This window comes from Zeus faber (assembly GCF_960531495.2).
Source record: "Zeus faber genome assembly, chromosome: 11".
Classification (NCBI taxonomy): domain Eukaryota; kingdom Metazoa; phylum Chordata; class Actinopteri; order Zeiformes; family Zeidae; genus Zeus; species Zeus faber.
The window spans coordinates 16,414,247-16,430,468 of NC_137205.1; the positions used below are offsets into that span (position 1 = coordinate 16,414,247).

The following is a 16,222-nucleotide window of genomic DNA, read 5'->3' on the forward strand; positions in this document are numbered from 1 at the left end:
CCGAAAGAAAAGTCTGGCTTCCCAAAAAAACAAAAAGGAAGAAAAGAGAGCCAGGAGAAAGAAAAGAAAGAGAGACAGTATGTCACCCAATTTTTCACAAAGAAGGAAGCTGGGTGTAGTCCGTGAGTGGTGGAAATTAACCTTGGTCCATCGTGAAATAGGCTCGTTTTGCTCCCCTAACATTAGTTACTTAATATCTTCACAGAAAGTTCAGAGTGTTTCAAAGGCATGGCTATGGATATTGAATCACTACACACGATGCCCACAGGCTGAGAACAAGAACAGACTGAGAACTACATATATCTCAAAGTACTGTAATGGCTGGATTGCCATAAAATTTGCTGTGCACAATCAATACCCCAATTGGAAGAAACCTATTGATTTGGTGACCACTTGACCTTTCCTCTAGCACAACCGTCAGGCCTTTTCATTTCCATTTCCATTTTGTTTTTCTGTTTTCTATTTCCACTTTTACATCTGCTTAATATCTAGTCGGTATGGATGCTTAGTTCAAATCTCTGCTGCAGATTTTATACTTTTGTTTGTTATATCATTCTATATATGATAATGTTAATGTATTTGAATTGAGGAGGTTAAGTTATATTTATTTCAAGTTATTCATTAATGTTAAGAGAATTTTCCACTCAAGAACTTTACACAAAAACATTTGGATCGTAAAAGATGGCCATTTCTTATATCGGCATATCAGTCCTCCATCAAATAGTGAATTTCACTGTGTGCAGAATGTTGCATGCATGTCTGCGCAGTGTTATATTTTCACAGCTCACTGTCTGTGAGTATCGTACAGTAACTATTAGACTACAAGAGAGTTACAAGCCTGCAAAGGTAAAGTTATTTAAAGCTTTGAAAGGGTCGATTGGAGTCTGGAGGTGTGTGGTTGCATCAGTTGCGCAGGGTTCGCACGGCCTGTGGTGGTTTGAGCGGTGGGGCCCAATGTGATATCTTTTCATGGGGCATTCAGACAGTACACCGGCGCTATCGCAGGCCCCGTACATCTGAGTCAGATATATATAAAAAAAAAGATAATTTCGTTATTTGACACGTGGAGGTATCGGAGTGCCTTGAGCAGTGGGGATTAGAAAAGGTGGTGAGAAACAAGTATGGACCGGTGCAAGCGAGAAAGCGATGGTGCCGTTACCGAGCCAGAAATGCCTGCAAGACCAGATATGACTGAGAAGCACTCGATATAAGCTGTATTCTCTTTCTTTCCTGACCTGTTTTGCCTCTCCGTCCCCACCTCCCTCCCCAGGGGTCAGATGGGCTTCGCCATAGCCATCAACCTGATGTACGGCATGGCGTCGCTGTCCAGCACCTTTGCCCTGCTGCTGGTTACTGAGCGCTCCATCAAGTCCAAGCACGTGCAGCAGGTCAGCGGGGTCTACCTCTCAAACTTCTGGTTCTCTGCACTGCTGTGGGACCTTGTCAACTTCCTGCTGCCCTGCATCCTCATGCTGGTACGTAGAATGCAGAGATGCCAAACTTTCCTGCCTCTTTACCAATAACCGGGCTTCTCCACTCCCCCCAGGAACCAGGAATTTACGTCCCAGTACTCAGGAACTTAGGCCTCTGTTTCGGGGGGGGGGGGGGTTCAAAATTTGTTCCCTAAAAAGTAACTGCAAGTGCGGTTGTACTTTCCAGGAGAAGGGTAACCAACTGCCAAGGTTCCCGTTTCAGGAGGTTTGTGGCCTAAAAATGGTTCCTCATTTAGTTCCTGTACCTTGGTGGAATAGCGGGATATTTCCATATGTTAATTCTCATGAGGGTTGGGTGATAAGATCAGAACAAAACCCTTGTATTTTGTACCGTGTTTGGCAAGCTATATGATTAAATTTGATTAAATGATTAATTTAGACTACAAATTAACCATTTGATGATATGTTCATTTCATCATAGGCATACTGTAATTGGATATCTGTCCAATACAAGGCTAAAAGAGGGTGTTGTGCAAGAGAATTGGGTACAGTAGTGGAGAATATTTCCCGATCTGATGCCAAGAACCACATCCAAGGCCATATCAGATATTTAACAAAAAAGCGACTTGTTTTTCTGCCTATTTTTCACACATTGAAGCCTGGTTCAATATCTCTAATGGAGAAAAATTGACCCGGTCCCAATCCATTACTCCAACTGAACAGTACAGACTTAAACCTCTAGTTTTGGTGGGTTTTGGAACATAGTGGTTTGACATTTAATCCATCTTTCTCCATTAGAGACATGCTTTCATGTGCTTTGTTTCATGTCCCTATGGAACACTCCCCGTGAAGTCTGGACTGTACAGTTTGGGTAATGGATTTGATCGGTTCGAATGGTTTCAGTTCCGGCCTTGGACCCAACGGTGACAAGGTGATAACTCGGTCGCAATATTTCCCAAACGCTTCTCCCCGCTTTCCTCTCCTCTCAGGTGGTGTTCCAGGCCTTTGCGGTCAAGGCCTTTGTTACAGAGAGCCACCTAGTGGATGTTCTGCTGCTGCTGCTGCTCTACGGTTGGGCCGTAATACCGCTCATGTACCTGCTCAGCTTCCTGTTCTCCACGGCCGCCACTGCCTACACGCGCCTCACCATCTTCAACATCATCTCCGGCACGGCCACCTTCCTGGCTGTCACCATCATGACCATCCCCGGTGAGAGAGCCAGGCAAAAGTCCCACAAGTTCCTATTTTTGTTCGGATGTCAATTGTTGATATGGAGGTCTGGTTAATGTACTTTTTTGATATATATTGCCAAATGTTCTTTTTATGTTTACTTTTTCTTATTTATTGTTGATTTCTAGGTATATTTGGATTGTTTATTGTTTATTTACGGATTGGACAAAAGGGTATTATATTGTTTATTGTTGAATTGAAGATCTGAGGTTTAGTGTATAGTGCCAAATCTCTCTTGTTTCTTGTTTATTTTAGTTTATTTTCTTTATTTTTATTGTTTATTTTTATTTTTATTGCATATTGCTTATTTGTTTTTTATTTTATTCAATTACATTATTACAATTGCCTATTGTTTTTGATGTGAGCTTCATCTGTCTGTCTATCTATCTCTGTTGGAGTAGCTCAAGTATTGGTGTGTGTTTAGTTTTTTTATTGCTTGCAGACAAATTAAATTCAAGTAAAGGACAAGCCCCTCAAGCCCTTCCTCTCTTCCTCCGCATCCCTCTTCTAATTTGACTCTCACTTCTCCCGCTCCAGAGCTAAATTTGCAGGACCTGTCGCACCTGCTGGACAAGGTCTTCCTGATCTTCCCCAACTATTGCCTGGGCATGTCATTCAGCCAGTTCTATCAGAACTATGAGCTCATCACCTTCTGCACGTCCAACCCCTTCACGGAGACCATCTGCAAGATCTACAGTGAGTACACTGTTAACACCCATTATTTGCAGCGCTGAATGCAATGTTGGGGGTCATGCGTTACTAAAAATCATATTACATTTATCTGTAACGAGTAATGTAACACATTACTATTCTAAATTCAGTAATCACAATACAGTTTACAGTTACTAATCAAACAATTATGTTGTTACCCGTTACTAGGGCTGTAGGAACAACATTTGAAATTCAAGTAGAATTAGAATATAAAAAAAAAAAATATCGGTATTCGATCTATTGTGTTTTTTTTTGTTTTTTTTTATAAATAATGAATAACTAATTGATTATAGATGTTTTGGCTAAAGTTACCGAATCAATTCACATGTGATGTATAAATAAAGTTCAAAATAAGTTAATCCAATTTGTTGCACAGTAAACGCACATTAGAAAGAAATATTCCCGGTAACGGTGTGCCAAGTCCATGCCAACACATTTCCCTCTCCTCCGGTGTTTCACTGTGTGTACAAGAGAGAGTGTGAACATTTTGAATTTATTTGAATATTAAAAATAATAAAGCATACAAATTTGAATGTGATTATAGAGGACTATCTGCAGCCCTACTCGTCACTTGCGTGAGCCTACATAAGTTCTATATCCAACTAATAAAGGAAGGAATGTCTGTCTGTCTCTATATGTATTGTGGTGGTCGGTGAAGTAAGACAAATTTTGCAGTCAGTGAACAATCATGCGTCGCACGTGCATATGACATTTAAAACTTATACGGAGATATGACACTTAAAACTACAACATCGCCTGAGATGCATTGTCAGGGTAATTAAGTAATGCATTACTCTTTTAAAGTAGCGAGTGATGTGTATCATCATCACTGTTTTTATGTAATGACCCAGACGCTAGCTGTATGAGGCGATATTGCTAAATTCTTTCCAACCATGACACCTACAGGCCAAAATTCACATTACAAGCAGCAATAAGAAGGGTCTGTAATGTGATTTATGGCCTGTAGGTGTTGTGGTTTGACACAATGTTCAGTATCGCTTTAGATTGAAATTATATAATATTAAGAATCAAGATCAATATTTGATATTAATTAGAATCAATATTTGATAAGAAATTTGAAATGAATAAGAATTAGATAAATTGTGGTAAATCTTATAAATTAGGGTTATTCAACTGCATTCTGTTTGGGGGCTTGGATTTTCAACTTGTCACTGGCTTAGGGTTCAAGTTCAAGAGATTATTTGTAACTAGGGGTGATAAATTGAGAGTATAGCTACATTTGTAAAACCAAGAAAAATGCAAAACTAGCCACATATTCCTCAAACTGTCTATCAATTTACAAAAAAAAAAAGTACAAATTAAAATGCACTAATATTTTCCTAGATTATATTCTTTTCATTTTTACATTTATAAATGCACACTGCTTCTCTGTAGCCATGTGGTTGTTGGTACTTTAAGTCTTACAGGTATTTCTGACATGATTGCAACTCCAGCACCGATGCACTGCGCTGCTGTGTTTCAGACGTAACGTACCAGCAGAACTACTTCTCCATGTGGGACCCCGGCGTGGGGCGCTACCTGGTGGCCTTCTCGGTGCAGGGGGTGGTCTTCATAGTTCTGCTCTTCGTCATCGAGCTGCAGTGCTTACGGACCCTCAAGCATTTCCTTGGCTCTCTGGCCCGCAGACGCAAACAGGTAGCGAGACGGTTTTGGGTGTTTCTTTTGAAAAATACCACAGATCATAAGAGGAGAAATAAAGCTGAACTATTATCACTTACTGGAGCAGCAGAGGTATGAAGAGTATCAATTTTTTTACTGGCATGGAAGAATCATTACTTTGTGAAAGTATAAGAAAAAATGGGTGTTACGGTCCGTAATGGACTAAATTGACAGTTTTAGCTCTAAAGCTTTGAACAACTATTGTACAACCTCAACAATCTTTTTCAGTGTGCATCGGTTTGAAAATAATCACGAAGAAATCTGTAAAAAATAAAAGTTCAAGGACTTTTCCATTACATTTTTAAAATTCCAAATTCAATAACACTCATTATAATAACAACATTATAATACTAGGACATAAACTACATGTTGCACAGCCTTTTGATTTCAAAATAAAAGTTCAACTACCTTTATTTTGAAATCAGAGGCCCAAACACTACACCACGTTCCAAATTATTATTTTTCTCTGATTTTCCTAAAAAGTCGATGCAAATGACAGTATAATTTTCAAGTCATCAACGATTAGGCTATAATTTGAATGTTATAGAACAAACCTCCCAGTGGTAACAGTATTTCTTTCAAAAATAAAAAACTCAAAAGGCGCTGTTCCAAATGATTATGCACAACAGAGTTTCAAAACATTTTATAGGTGAAAATGGTCATTTGTTGAATGTGCAGCATTAGGAGGTCATATTTACTGAAATCAAAAGCTATTGCAATCAAAAACATCTTAACAGGCCAAGTTACATGTTAACATAGGACCCCTTCTTTGATATCACCTTCACAGTTCTTGCATCTATTGAACTTGTGAGTTTTTGGAGAGTTTCTGCTTGAATTTCTTTGCAGGATGTCAGAATAGCCTCCCAGAGCTGCTGTTTTGATGCAGACTGCCTCCCACCCTCATAGATCTTTTGCTTGAGGATGCTCCAAAGGTTCTCATTAGGGTTGAGGTCAGGGGAGGATGGGGGCCACACCATGAGTTTCTCTCCTTTTATGCCCATAGGAGCCAATGACACAGAGGTATTCTTTGCAGCATGAGATGGTGCAACGCGGTGTAGATCCTATATTTATATAAACCTAGTTTGAGTGCTCCCATGACAAAAAAAGCTATTTGTAATAAAAAAAAAACCAGAACAAAAAAAACAAAACAACAGCTATTATTTTGAAATTAAAAGGCTGTGCTACATGTAGATCACATGTCAGAAGCATATAGACTTATTTTGGGCCACGGTGGTTTTTATCTAATGGGCTATGTGTGTGTGAGTCACAAGTGGCCAGCTCTGCAGCAAGTATAGCGATGAAAAAAAATATTGTAAATGCGATGATAAAATTGTAATTATTGCCTCCTCACTGGCCCAGCAACCATCACCCCACTGGGAATCTTCCTCCTCCTTCCTTTTAGCCACTCCCTGTCTGGACTGAAGTGAATTACTATGTTAAAAGATAAATGCATAAAAAAGGTTCCACCAAGCTCAAAGCACTTGTGCCTTTTTTTTGCACCAAACTCAATTTAAGGTTTCATCTTTCAATCTTAATTGGAAAGAAATAAAATTATGGTGACTGTTATTTTACTTGATAGAGCTCATCAAGAGTTTTCAAATTGCATATAAAACTATTTTTCGCCCCAAGGTGTCAATTACGGCCCTTTGACGTCAAGCCCTCGATCAGTTACTTTTGTATTTAATCGGCAGAATTATCCAACTGCCACTTTCAAATGAAACAAAATTGCAGATGTAATCATGGGGATGGACTGTTGCTTTCATAATAGAAGACTTTATTAATCCCCAGATGGAAATTCAGGCATTTCAGCAGCAAAAAAAAAAAAGAGCAGTCGAGAAAGAGATACTAAAATGCGATAAGATAACACTTATCTACTCATCTAGCTACACAAAGTTAAAAGGAAGTAGCCAGACTAGGAAAGAAAGCTGAGAAAGTTCAAATGAAATTCTGAAAACACAGAATGAAGCTGCTGCAACAAGCGGCAATCATGCTTGTTCCAAAAGTAGTGTGGATTCAGTGTCACATTATAAATACTAATGCATAAGTAGAACTAGCAAATCTGGAAATGGTCAACAATAAGTATAGATACAGAATTATCTGCTCAGATACAGTAATGTGAGTCATCTAAAATCTGCCCATACATTACAGGCTTTTTTATATAAGAAAATAAAAGTGTGTGCGTGCGCGTGTGTTTAGCGCCACATGGAGGACGCGGTGCTGCATCCCGAGGACAGGGATGTGGCCGATGAGCGTAAGAAGGTTCTGGAGTGTCAGCCCGTGGTGGAGTCCATGGTTGGCAGTCCACTCATCCTGCAGGAGCTCACTAAGGTACCTAGTTGGTTACTGTGCTATTACTATGTTTGTTTTCCTCAACTGTGCATGTGAGATATTAGTTCAATACTGAGAATTAAATCAGTCTAAATTGATGACCCAAGAGTGAAATTGAATATAAAATGTTCACTTGTTTTTTTATTTTATCATTTTATAATTGATATTATAATTGTTGTTATTGTTATGATTTGATTGCCTTTTATTAAATAATAAAAATAAAGGCTATTATTATTAATATTATTTGTATTATTATTATTATTATTATTATTACTAGTATAACTCTTATTATTATTATTATTAGTAGTAGTAAAGTGTGTGTGTGTGTGTGTGTGTGTGTGTGTGTGTGTGTGTGTGTGTGTGTGTGTGTGTGTGTGTGTGTGTGTGTGTGTGTGTGTGTGTGTGTGTGTGTGTGTGTGTGTGACATAGAGACTGACTGACAGACTGAAACGTCCTTAAATATTTCCACGTGTGTGACTGTCTGTGACTTTTTAATAAAAGCTGGAGGTGGTGTGATCTCCGTCCATCAGGTGTACAGCAGTGGGGAGTCGCTCCTCGCTGTAGACAGACTGTCCCTCGCCGTGGGCAAAGGGGAGTGTTTTGGCCTCCTGGGCTTTAACGGAGCGGGGAAGACCACCACGTTCAAGATGCTGACCGGGGATGAGAGCGTCACGTCCGGGGACGCCTTCATCGATGGCTACAGCGTCCTGAGGGACATCAAGAAGGTGAGCAAATACTGGATGCAGTCGTCTGCGTATGGAATTCAAAAATATATTATTAAAGTGGTGGTCCATGGGGGATCATCTCTGATTGGTGTATTACACTGCCCAGAATTCCTTTCAAAACTGCAACTTTATTTGAAACATCCGGGTTTATCCCCATCTTTACTCTCAGACGCTCACTTTCTTTTCGCCGAAGTTGGCCTTCTTCAGATCGATTTATTTGTTTGTTTTTGTGCTTGGTTTCTTGAGGTGGAGGGGATATTTTTTGTTTGCTGACCGCAACAACCTATACGATACAGTGTATAGTGTATATAGTTTACTAATTCTTAAGAAGTGGCAGCTAAATTATTATCCAATATGGAACTTTTTTTTGCAACAAAATAATCACTATGGATACTAGGATTACCACTTTAACTCTACTTGGGGTTAGTGTTGAGGGGTTAAGGGGTAGGGGTTAGGGTCTCTATGCGTCAGATAAGGGAATCTTCTGAATCTTGGCCTTGAAGGTACAGCAGCGGATCGGCTACTGCCCACAGTTTGACGCCGTGCTGGACCACATGACGGGAAGAGAGACCCTCAGCATGTACGCCCGGCTCAGAGGAATCCCAGAGAAGTACGTGTCGGGCTGCGTGGAGAATGTCCTGAGGTCTCTGCTGCTGGAGCCCCACGCCGACAAACTGGTCCGCAGCTACAGGTACACAGAAGCTGAACAGAAATTAGTCTTTCTTTTTATTCTGGAGCGACCATTCGTATTGACTGACTGCGACTTCCTCCTTTCTCAACATTTTTTTTTTTTTCCAACTTTCCGTAGTGGGGGAAACAAGAGGAAGTTGAGTGCCGGCATCGCCCTGATTGGGGGGCCTCCGGTCATCTTTCTGGATGAGCCGTCGACTGGGATGGACCCCGTGGCCAGGAGGCTTCTTTGGGACGCTGTTACGCGCACACGGGAATCTGGGAAGGCCATAATCATGACCTCTCACAGGTAGGCTCGATGCACTGTCCGGTGGGTTAGTTCAAGGTCAATGGTAACTAGGTCAACGGCGGTTTCTCAGATTCCAGATTTTCCGAGATTCGACCAAGAGGGTTTTCATGTACAGGGAATTTGTCAGGACAGGAGCATTGGTTGGTGCATTACTGTACAGACAATTGGCATAAAAAAGAGCTTGACTGTCTAATAAAACCAAAAAGGAAAATATACGAAAATACAGGGCATGTACAAAATGGGATTCTGCGCACTGGATGAGTTCATCTGAAAGGCAATAGTTTCCACGGTCAGGCCCAACAGTTCTCAGTGCGGTTGGCAAAGGTTACCGTCGCAGTTCCACTATGCACGGTTTGGAATGAAATGGTTCTGAACTGTTCCTATTCCCAGATTTTCGGCCCCGGCGTAGTTATTGATGGAGGCCAAAACGCGCTGCGTGGAGGACGGATCGGTGTTGGATGATTGGTTTCTCCGATACGTGTTATGATTGCATCCCACGGTGCCATTGTTTAAAGGCGCACTTTGGTTTTCATTTTCACCAGTCGTGTTGTGAATATAAAAAAAAAAAAAAAAAAAAACTTTTTTTAAATGGTAGAACATGTTTATTGATACATCAACAAACAAACAATGGATAGCTGGTAATGAAAGTGATACTTGCTACCTAGCTGTAATGGATGCTTATGTAACCCGCCATTGGTAAAGAGTGCCAAGGTCCTTATATGTACGGAAATTATAACCACTGTCGCATAAGTACGATGCAGACGAACGCCGACACATCGCGTCATTTGTTTCAATGTAGGTAGATAATATAAATATAGATGGATATACTGAACAGGATAAAGCTGTATACAATAATATGGGAAAACAATGGGTGAGTAAGTCTAAGTCTTATTATGTTATTACTAAATTAATAAAGTGATCTACAATGTTATTCCAGCATTATTACTATGTATTGAGCTTTAAAGATGTTCAATTGCCGCCATTAAAAAAAAAAAAAAAAAACAACCAAAAAAAAACCCCCAACAAGGAGTATTTCTAGCATAGTGCGTCTTAATGTGTTGGTCTCACCCCCTGCTTTCCCTTTCCTCTCTCCAGCATGGAGGAGTGTGAGGCTCTGTGCACCCGGCTGGCCGTGATGGTCAACGGCCAGTTCAAGTGCCTGGGCAGCCCCCAGCACCTCAAGAGCAAGTTCGGCAGTGGCTACACGCTGCTGGCCAAAGTGCACACCGAATGCGAGGCGGAGGACGGCGACCGCGAGCTGCAGCTTTTTAAAGACTTTATCGAAAGCACCTTCCCAGGTCAGATCACTGCATGGTCATGGAGCTTTTTAGCGTGTGCAGAGTGAGGAGTGGGAGGTAACTTTAGAGGAATATCTTCGTGAAATCTCAAACTTTATGGTATTGCTCAGGATGTGAACATTCCAGCTATATTTTACTAAGCTCCACTCTAGGGTCTCGTGGTTAGTTTGCCAGACCCCCACAGGGGGCCGCCAGAAATCACAGAGGGTGGTCACGAGGCCTTGGGTGATTTGAGGCAAATGTTTAATAGTCAATATTAATTAAACCAATAAATATGGTGTAAATATGCACATGTTTGTTCAAATTGATAGTTAAATTCAAAATGAATATGTTGTAATGAATTGAATGCCCTAAAAACCTTCTCCTCTACCGTTCTCTCTACCACGAAAATGGAACCAATTCAGACAAAAACAACCGCTAATGAATACCTTGGGGGGGGGGGGGGGGGGGTATTATCTTTTAAATAGGGTGGCTGGCCTGAGATGGCCTGACTTGAATAATTTTGGGGGTCTCTGAGGCGAAAAAATGTTTGTGAACCACTGGTCCACAGAGGCTGAGAGACAATATTTAACCAAGGTTTGATTCACTCGCTGCAGGAAGTTTACTGAAGGATGAGCACCAGGGCATGGTGCACTATCACCTGATGGACAGAAGTCTCACCTGGGCACAGGTAAGCGACTCGCACAGAAATACCCTGAACATACTAAAAATAAAAACACATGCCTTTGTTGCTGTCTCTTGTTTACCCAGCCTGCGTTGAAAGTTGAGGAGCAGTTGAAAAAAAATGGGTCATCTGAAAAGCACAAATCAACTTCACACAAATGTGAATAAGCTGCATTCTGTTGCGTACATTATATTATTACAAATATAAGGAAAAAAGAATATCTCATTTGTCAGCATTTCAGTATTGGGTATATTTACAACTCCTAACATCCTAAGGTGTAAAACTGTGATTACCGTGTCATTAATCTGCTTCTTTAGTTTTTATCTTTATTGAAGATATGCAGAAACTGGAACCTGCTATTCGTATCCCAGGGGGCTTATTTTGGAAACCCTCAGGTTCATTTATTTGACATTTTAGCCAATCTCTCCTGTTCCCCAGGTGTTCGGCACCCTGGAGGCGGCCAAAGAGAAATACTGTATCGAGGACTATTGCGTGGGACAGATATCGCTGGAGCAGGTGTTCCTCAGCTTCGCGCAGTTCCAGCACTGCGCCGAGAGCGCCAGGAAGTACACCTAAGAGCGGGGAAACGCGCCTGTCCGTTCCGCCGCATCGTGTCCATCCCCTTTTGCGAAATGTTGCGTGGATCCGTGGACGCGACACACGCGAGGCCTATGACCGCTGGTCCCCGGTGGAGGAGAGACGCTGCTTCGTGGCCGTGGACCCGGAGAACCTCCAGTTCTCCGGTCCCAAACCACAGCCTCCACTCCCGGTAGCATCACCCCGGTGTGTCTTTTCGGTTTTTTGTTGTCGTTGTTGTTGTTCGGTCATTTATGTCTTCCCAAATCTGTCATGTCGGAATCGTTGAGGGATGGGGGTTGACAGCAGACTTCAACACCGCCCACTAAAGGTGTGATGATAAATGTGTACTACTCTGCTTTGTGTGCAACTAATGGGGTTTAGGTTGTGTATGCACTTATGCGTGTGTGAGCATTATCTTTTTTTATTTATAATTTTGTCCAAACACTTGATTATTTGTTTTTGTCTGAGAATTTCTTATTTTTGATGCGATCGATCTCAACACTATGAACCACTCCGTCCAATGCCTGCTCAGCACACACCCAGCAGCCTTATTTAAAGAAATCTGCATTTTCCTTTGTTTTGCCTAAATACTAAATACTGAATGCCAGATTACGGTTAAAAGCAGCCTTGTGTTTTTACCGTGTGTGTGTGTGTGTGTGTGTGTGTGTGTGTGTGTGTGTGTGTGTGTGTGTGTGTGTGTGTGTGTGTGTGTGTGTGTGTGTGTGTGTGTGTGTGTGTGTGTGTGTGTGTGTGTGTGTGTATATGTATATATATACACACACACACACACACACACACACACATATGTGTGTGTGTGTGTATATATATGTATATAATGTATAATATATCCATGGTACCTAAAATAAAACACTTTTTCATTCATCTCCACATACAAGAAGGTTGCATGTGTGAGTTACTTAGTCTTAGGTCGTGGAAATCATGACACCGGGGGAAGAAACATTGGGCAATCACCCTGGAAAAACCATGTATTTGGAGTATATATTTGGTACACTCTAAAAAGAATGTGTAGCAAGCAACTTGTCCCCTTAAGCTAGAATGTTTGTTTTGTTTCATCTCGGCACATTTTGGAATGCCGCTTCTTCATGTCATGTTTGCTGAAACGTCTTTAAGTCTCACTTGACTGCGGGGATTGCTTTTTTGGTCCTTCAGAAGAAGATTTCTGTCACTTTCATACGGTTCTGTTTTCCTGCAGCTATTAATTTCAAATGGTGTGCGCAACAAGAATCCCCGATTCTCATATACACCATTGCAAATCAAAAGTAAGATTATGAAACGTGTGTGTGTGTGTGTGTGTGTGTGTGTGTGTGTGTGTGTGTATGTGTATGTGTATGTGTGTGTGTGTGTGTGTGTGTGTGTGTGTGTGTGTGTGATGTATGTGTGTATATATATATATATATATACACACACACATGTACACACACATATATATATATATATATACATGTACACACATATATACATATATATATATACACACATATATACATATATATACACATGTACACATATATATGTATATATAAATATGTATATGTATATATATATATATGTGTATATATATACATGTATGTATGTATGTATGTATGGTATTGCCATAATGACATTTCTGTCCCGTTATAACTTGTTTGTACTTGCAGAAGTACCATTTCAATATTACAAATGTTTCTCATGGAGTCTCTAACCGAACAATATCTTTCTCGGCTCTTTCCTCTAGTTGCTGCGTAGGGCTATTCTGCTTATTGTTAAACTAACAATTACTCCGGATGTACCCATGTATCATTCCTACTCTCTGGACAGGAGCTGAATGAATGTATTTATTGTTTAAAGACGGGAAAGTGCTCAAGTAATTGATCGGCATTGTTAACAGTTTGCTCAATATCGTTTAGAAACTTGTTTGATTAAGAAATAAAAAAAGGAAATGCAGGCTTAGCACCAGACCTGTAGGGAAGTACCATATAGCGATGTTAATGATATATGGATATTGACCACTTACACATTCACCTAGTTTATGTACATATTTGCACAACTGCATTTTCATTATACCCCTGACTTGAATCCGATTTTGAGTAGTTTTGCGTGGATAATGACATATTCAAACATGCTGAATTATTGTGTATTTAAAAAAGGGAATCATGTTATTCACATGTACTGTATTGTACTAGGAACATCTGGGCCGACTTAGGCCTGTTGCTATTCTTTTTAAATAAAAATACTGCTTCATGCAAATGGAAGCCAAGGCAGTCTCACGTCCGCATCTCATTGAGTGTGTCTGGAAGATTGATGCCTGAATTAAAATGAATGAGGTGAAAATAACTGCATAATAGTATATTTACTGCCATGAATACTGGAATGTATTCTGTCATAATTACTGATAAAACACAATAGCCCTGCCGTGTTTATTATTGATTCATTTTCAGTCAGTTCAGAGCATTTTTCGCCACATTAAAGTACAGAACAAAGAAAACACACCAATAAGAGGTCAAACGAACTATTTGGACACCACAAGAGGGCAACATTGTTGTGGTTTTTAAAGGCCATTAGATAAAAGTTATAACATTCAGTGTTTCATTACCAGTGTTTACCATTTGAATGGGTACAAATCATATGCAATTTAGCCTGGTTTGAAAAGTTCTGTACCTCAGCTCTATTCCTAAATCCCTCAGATACGGCGCCATGTTAATCAATGTTGCAATTCACACCGGCTCTATCAGGCACACAGCTGCGAATCAAAGTAGAAGTGCACCAGGCGCACTGGCTAGTTAATCGTTGATTAATCAACCAGCAACAGGTAAAAGCCTCATCTGCACACACACATTCAGGTTGAAATCCGCTGTTTGAAATGTTCTCCAAGTCCGGGATAACGCCGATATCAGATTCAGCATCGCTGTCAGAGAACTGACTATCATTGCGAAAAATGAAGTCCAGTATGCGCTGCTTACACTGACTTGGATCTATCGCACTGGTCAGATTAAGGTCCGCGATATGATTTAGAGCTTCCACCACCCACTTCTCCTAATCCATAACAACATGGAGATGGATGTTTTCACAGGATCCAGGAGTTGGATCCTTGGCTTGTTTACAGAAGTGACGTCAGTGTGAGTGTGTAAATGTAGTACAGTTTAAAGGATGAACTCTGTCAAGCGGTTTCACATTGTGACTTCACATCACATGGAATATGGATGAATGATCATCACCTGGACTGTCGCGTTAAAGGAAGCCATCGATCAGCATTGTTCAGCGCTGTTCAGCGTCTCGGTAAGTAAACTGCGTTTCCCCATGTAATCTAATGGGAATATTTAACTCCACGGTTTAACATTTTTACACTATTTATAAATCAAACTCGGTTTTGAAAATACGTTGAGAGATAAAAGAAACACAAAGGAACACAAATCTGGAAAACAAATTTGCCTTATAGAAAGGTTTTTTCAACTTATTTGGCTGCTCATGGCCATTTTAGAAATGTGCGAGATAGCGGGTTATAATATGGGGTCAACATACCATACAATAATTTGCCATGCAAAGGAGATAAGGCTTGCAGCATCCTATTTTTACAGACTTTTTTTATGTAATCTTTTTTTTTAAATTGGTTTTATATTGTCTTTTTACCTTTATCGGCTTTTTAAAGGTGTCCTGGGGTATCTGGTACCAAGACGTTGGCAGCAGATCTGTTAAGTCCTGTAAGTTGCGAGGTGGGCCCCCCATGGATCAGACTTGTGGTTCTAACGCATCCCACAGATGCTTGATCGGATCGTACCCTAACCCCAGCCATCCACATGATATAGAAGAAAAAGTGATCCATCAGACCAGGCACCTTCTCCCATTGCTCCATGGTCCGGCATTGACGCTCAAGTGCCCATTGTAGGCACTTTTTGGGTGGGCAGGGTCAGCATGGACACCTACCGGTCTGCAGCTATGCAGCCCCTTATGCAGCAAGCTCTGATGCACTGTGTGTCCTGACACCTTTCTATCATAGCAGGATTATCTTTTTCAGCATTTTGTGCTACAGCAGCTCTTCTGTGAGATCGCACTAGACATACTACATTTTCCTCCCCATGTGCATCAATGAGCCCTTGGGTGCCCAGGACCCTGTCGCCGGTTCAGCGGTTGTCCTTCCTTGGCCCACTTTTGGTTGGTACTTACCACTGCATACCAGGAACCCCACAAGACCTGCTATTTTGGAGATGCTCTGACCCAGTCATCTAGTCATCACAATTTCGTCCTTGTCAATGTCACTCAGATCCTTACGCTTGCTCATTTTTCTTGCTTCCAACACATCAACTTCAAGAACTGACTGTTCACTTGCTGCCAAATATACCCCACCCCTTGACAGGTGCCATTGTAATGAGATGATCAATGTTATCCAGCTGTCAGGGGTTTTAATGTTTGGGCTGATCGGTGTATGTGTAAAATGTTTGCCGTGGACCCCCTGCGATTCCTCCAAAGATAGACTCTGGGCACCGCAAACCCCGGTTTTTGAACCCCCGGGTGACGGGTGAGTGTCTGTGTTTCCACTCAGTACGAGCATGTGACGAAGAGAAGATAGGAGCTCAAGTGACTGTGAAACACATTCACAC

The 16,222-nt window shown here is 41.0% G+C and overlaps 1 protein-coding gene across 1 annotated transcript in view; it reads left to right on the plus strand.

The window, feature by feature from the left end:
- abca3b (ATP-binding cassette, sub-family A (ABC1), member 3b) overlaps window positions 1-12,300 on the plus strand; it is a 52,879-nt gene extending 40,579 nt beyond the window's left edge. The window contains exons 21-31 of the mRNA XM_080009259.1: window positions 1,271-1,475; window positions 2,423-2,642; window positions 3,201-3,359; window positions 4,858-5,030; window positions 7,251-7,382; window positions 7,913-8,107; window positions 8,611-8,798; window positions 8,916-9,086; window positions 10,182-10,384; window positions 10,981-11,054; window positions 11,487-12,300. Of these exons, the coding sequence (XP_079865385.1) occupies window positions 1,271-1,475; window positions 2,423-2,642; window positions 3,201-3,359; window positions 4,858-5,030; window positions 7,251-7,382; window positions 7,913-8,107; window positions 8,611-8,798; window positions 8,916-9,086; window positions 10,182-10,384; window positions 10,981-11,054; window positions 11,487-11,624 (1,858 nt within the window). The 3' untranslated portion in view covers window positions 11,625-12,300. The remainder of the gene's footprint in view (window positions 1-1,270; window positions 1,476-2,422; window positions 2,643-3,200; window positions 3,360-4,857; window positions 5,031-7,250; window positions 7,383-7,912; window positions 8,108-8,610; window positions 8,799-8,915; window positions 9,087-10,181; window positions 10,385-10,980; window positions 11,055-11,486) is intronic.
- The last annotated feature ends 3,922 nt before the right edge of the window (window positions 12,301-16,222 follow it).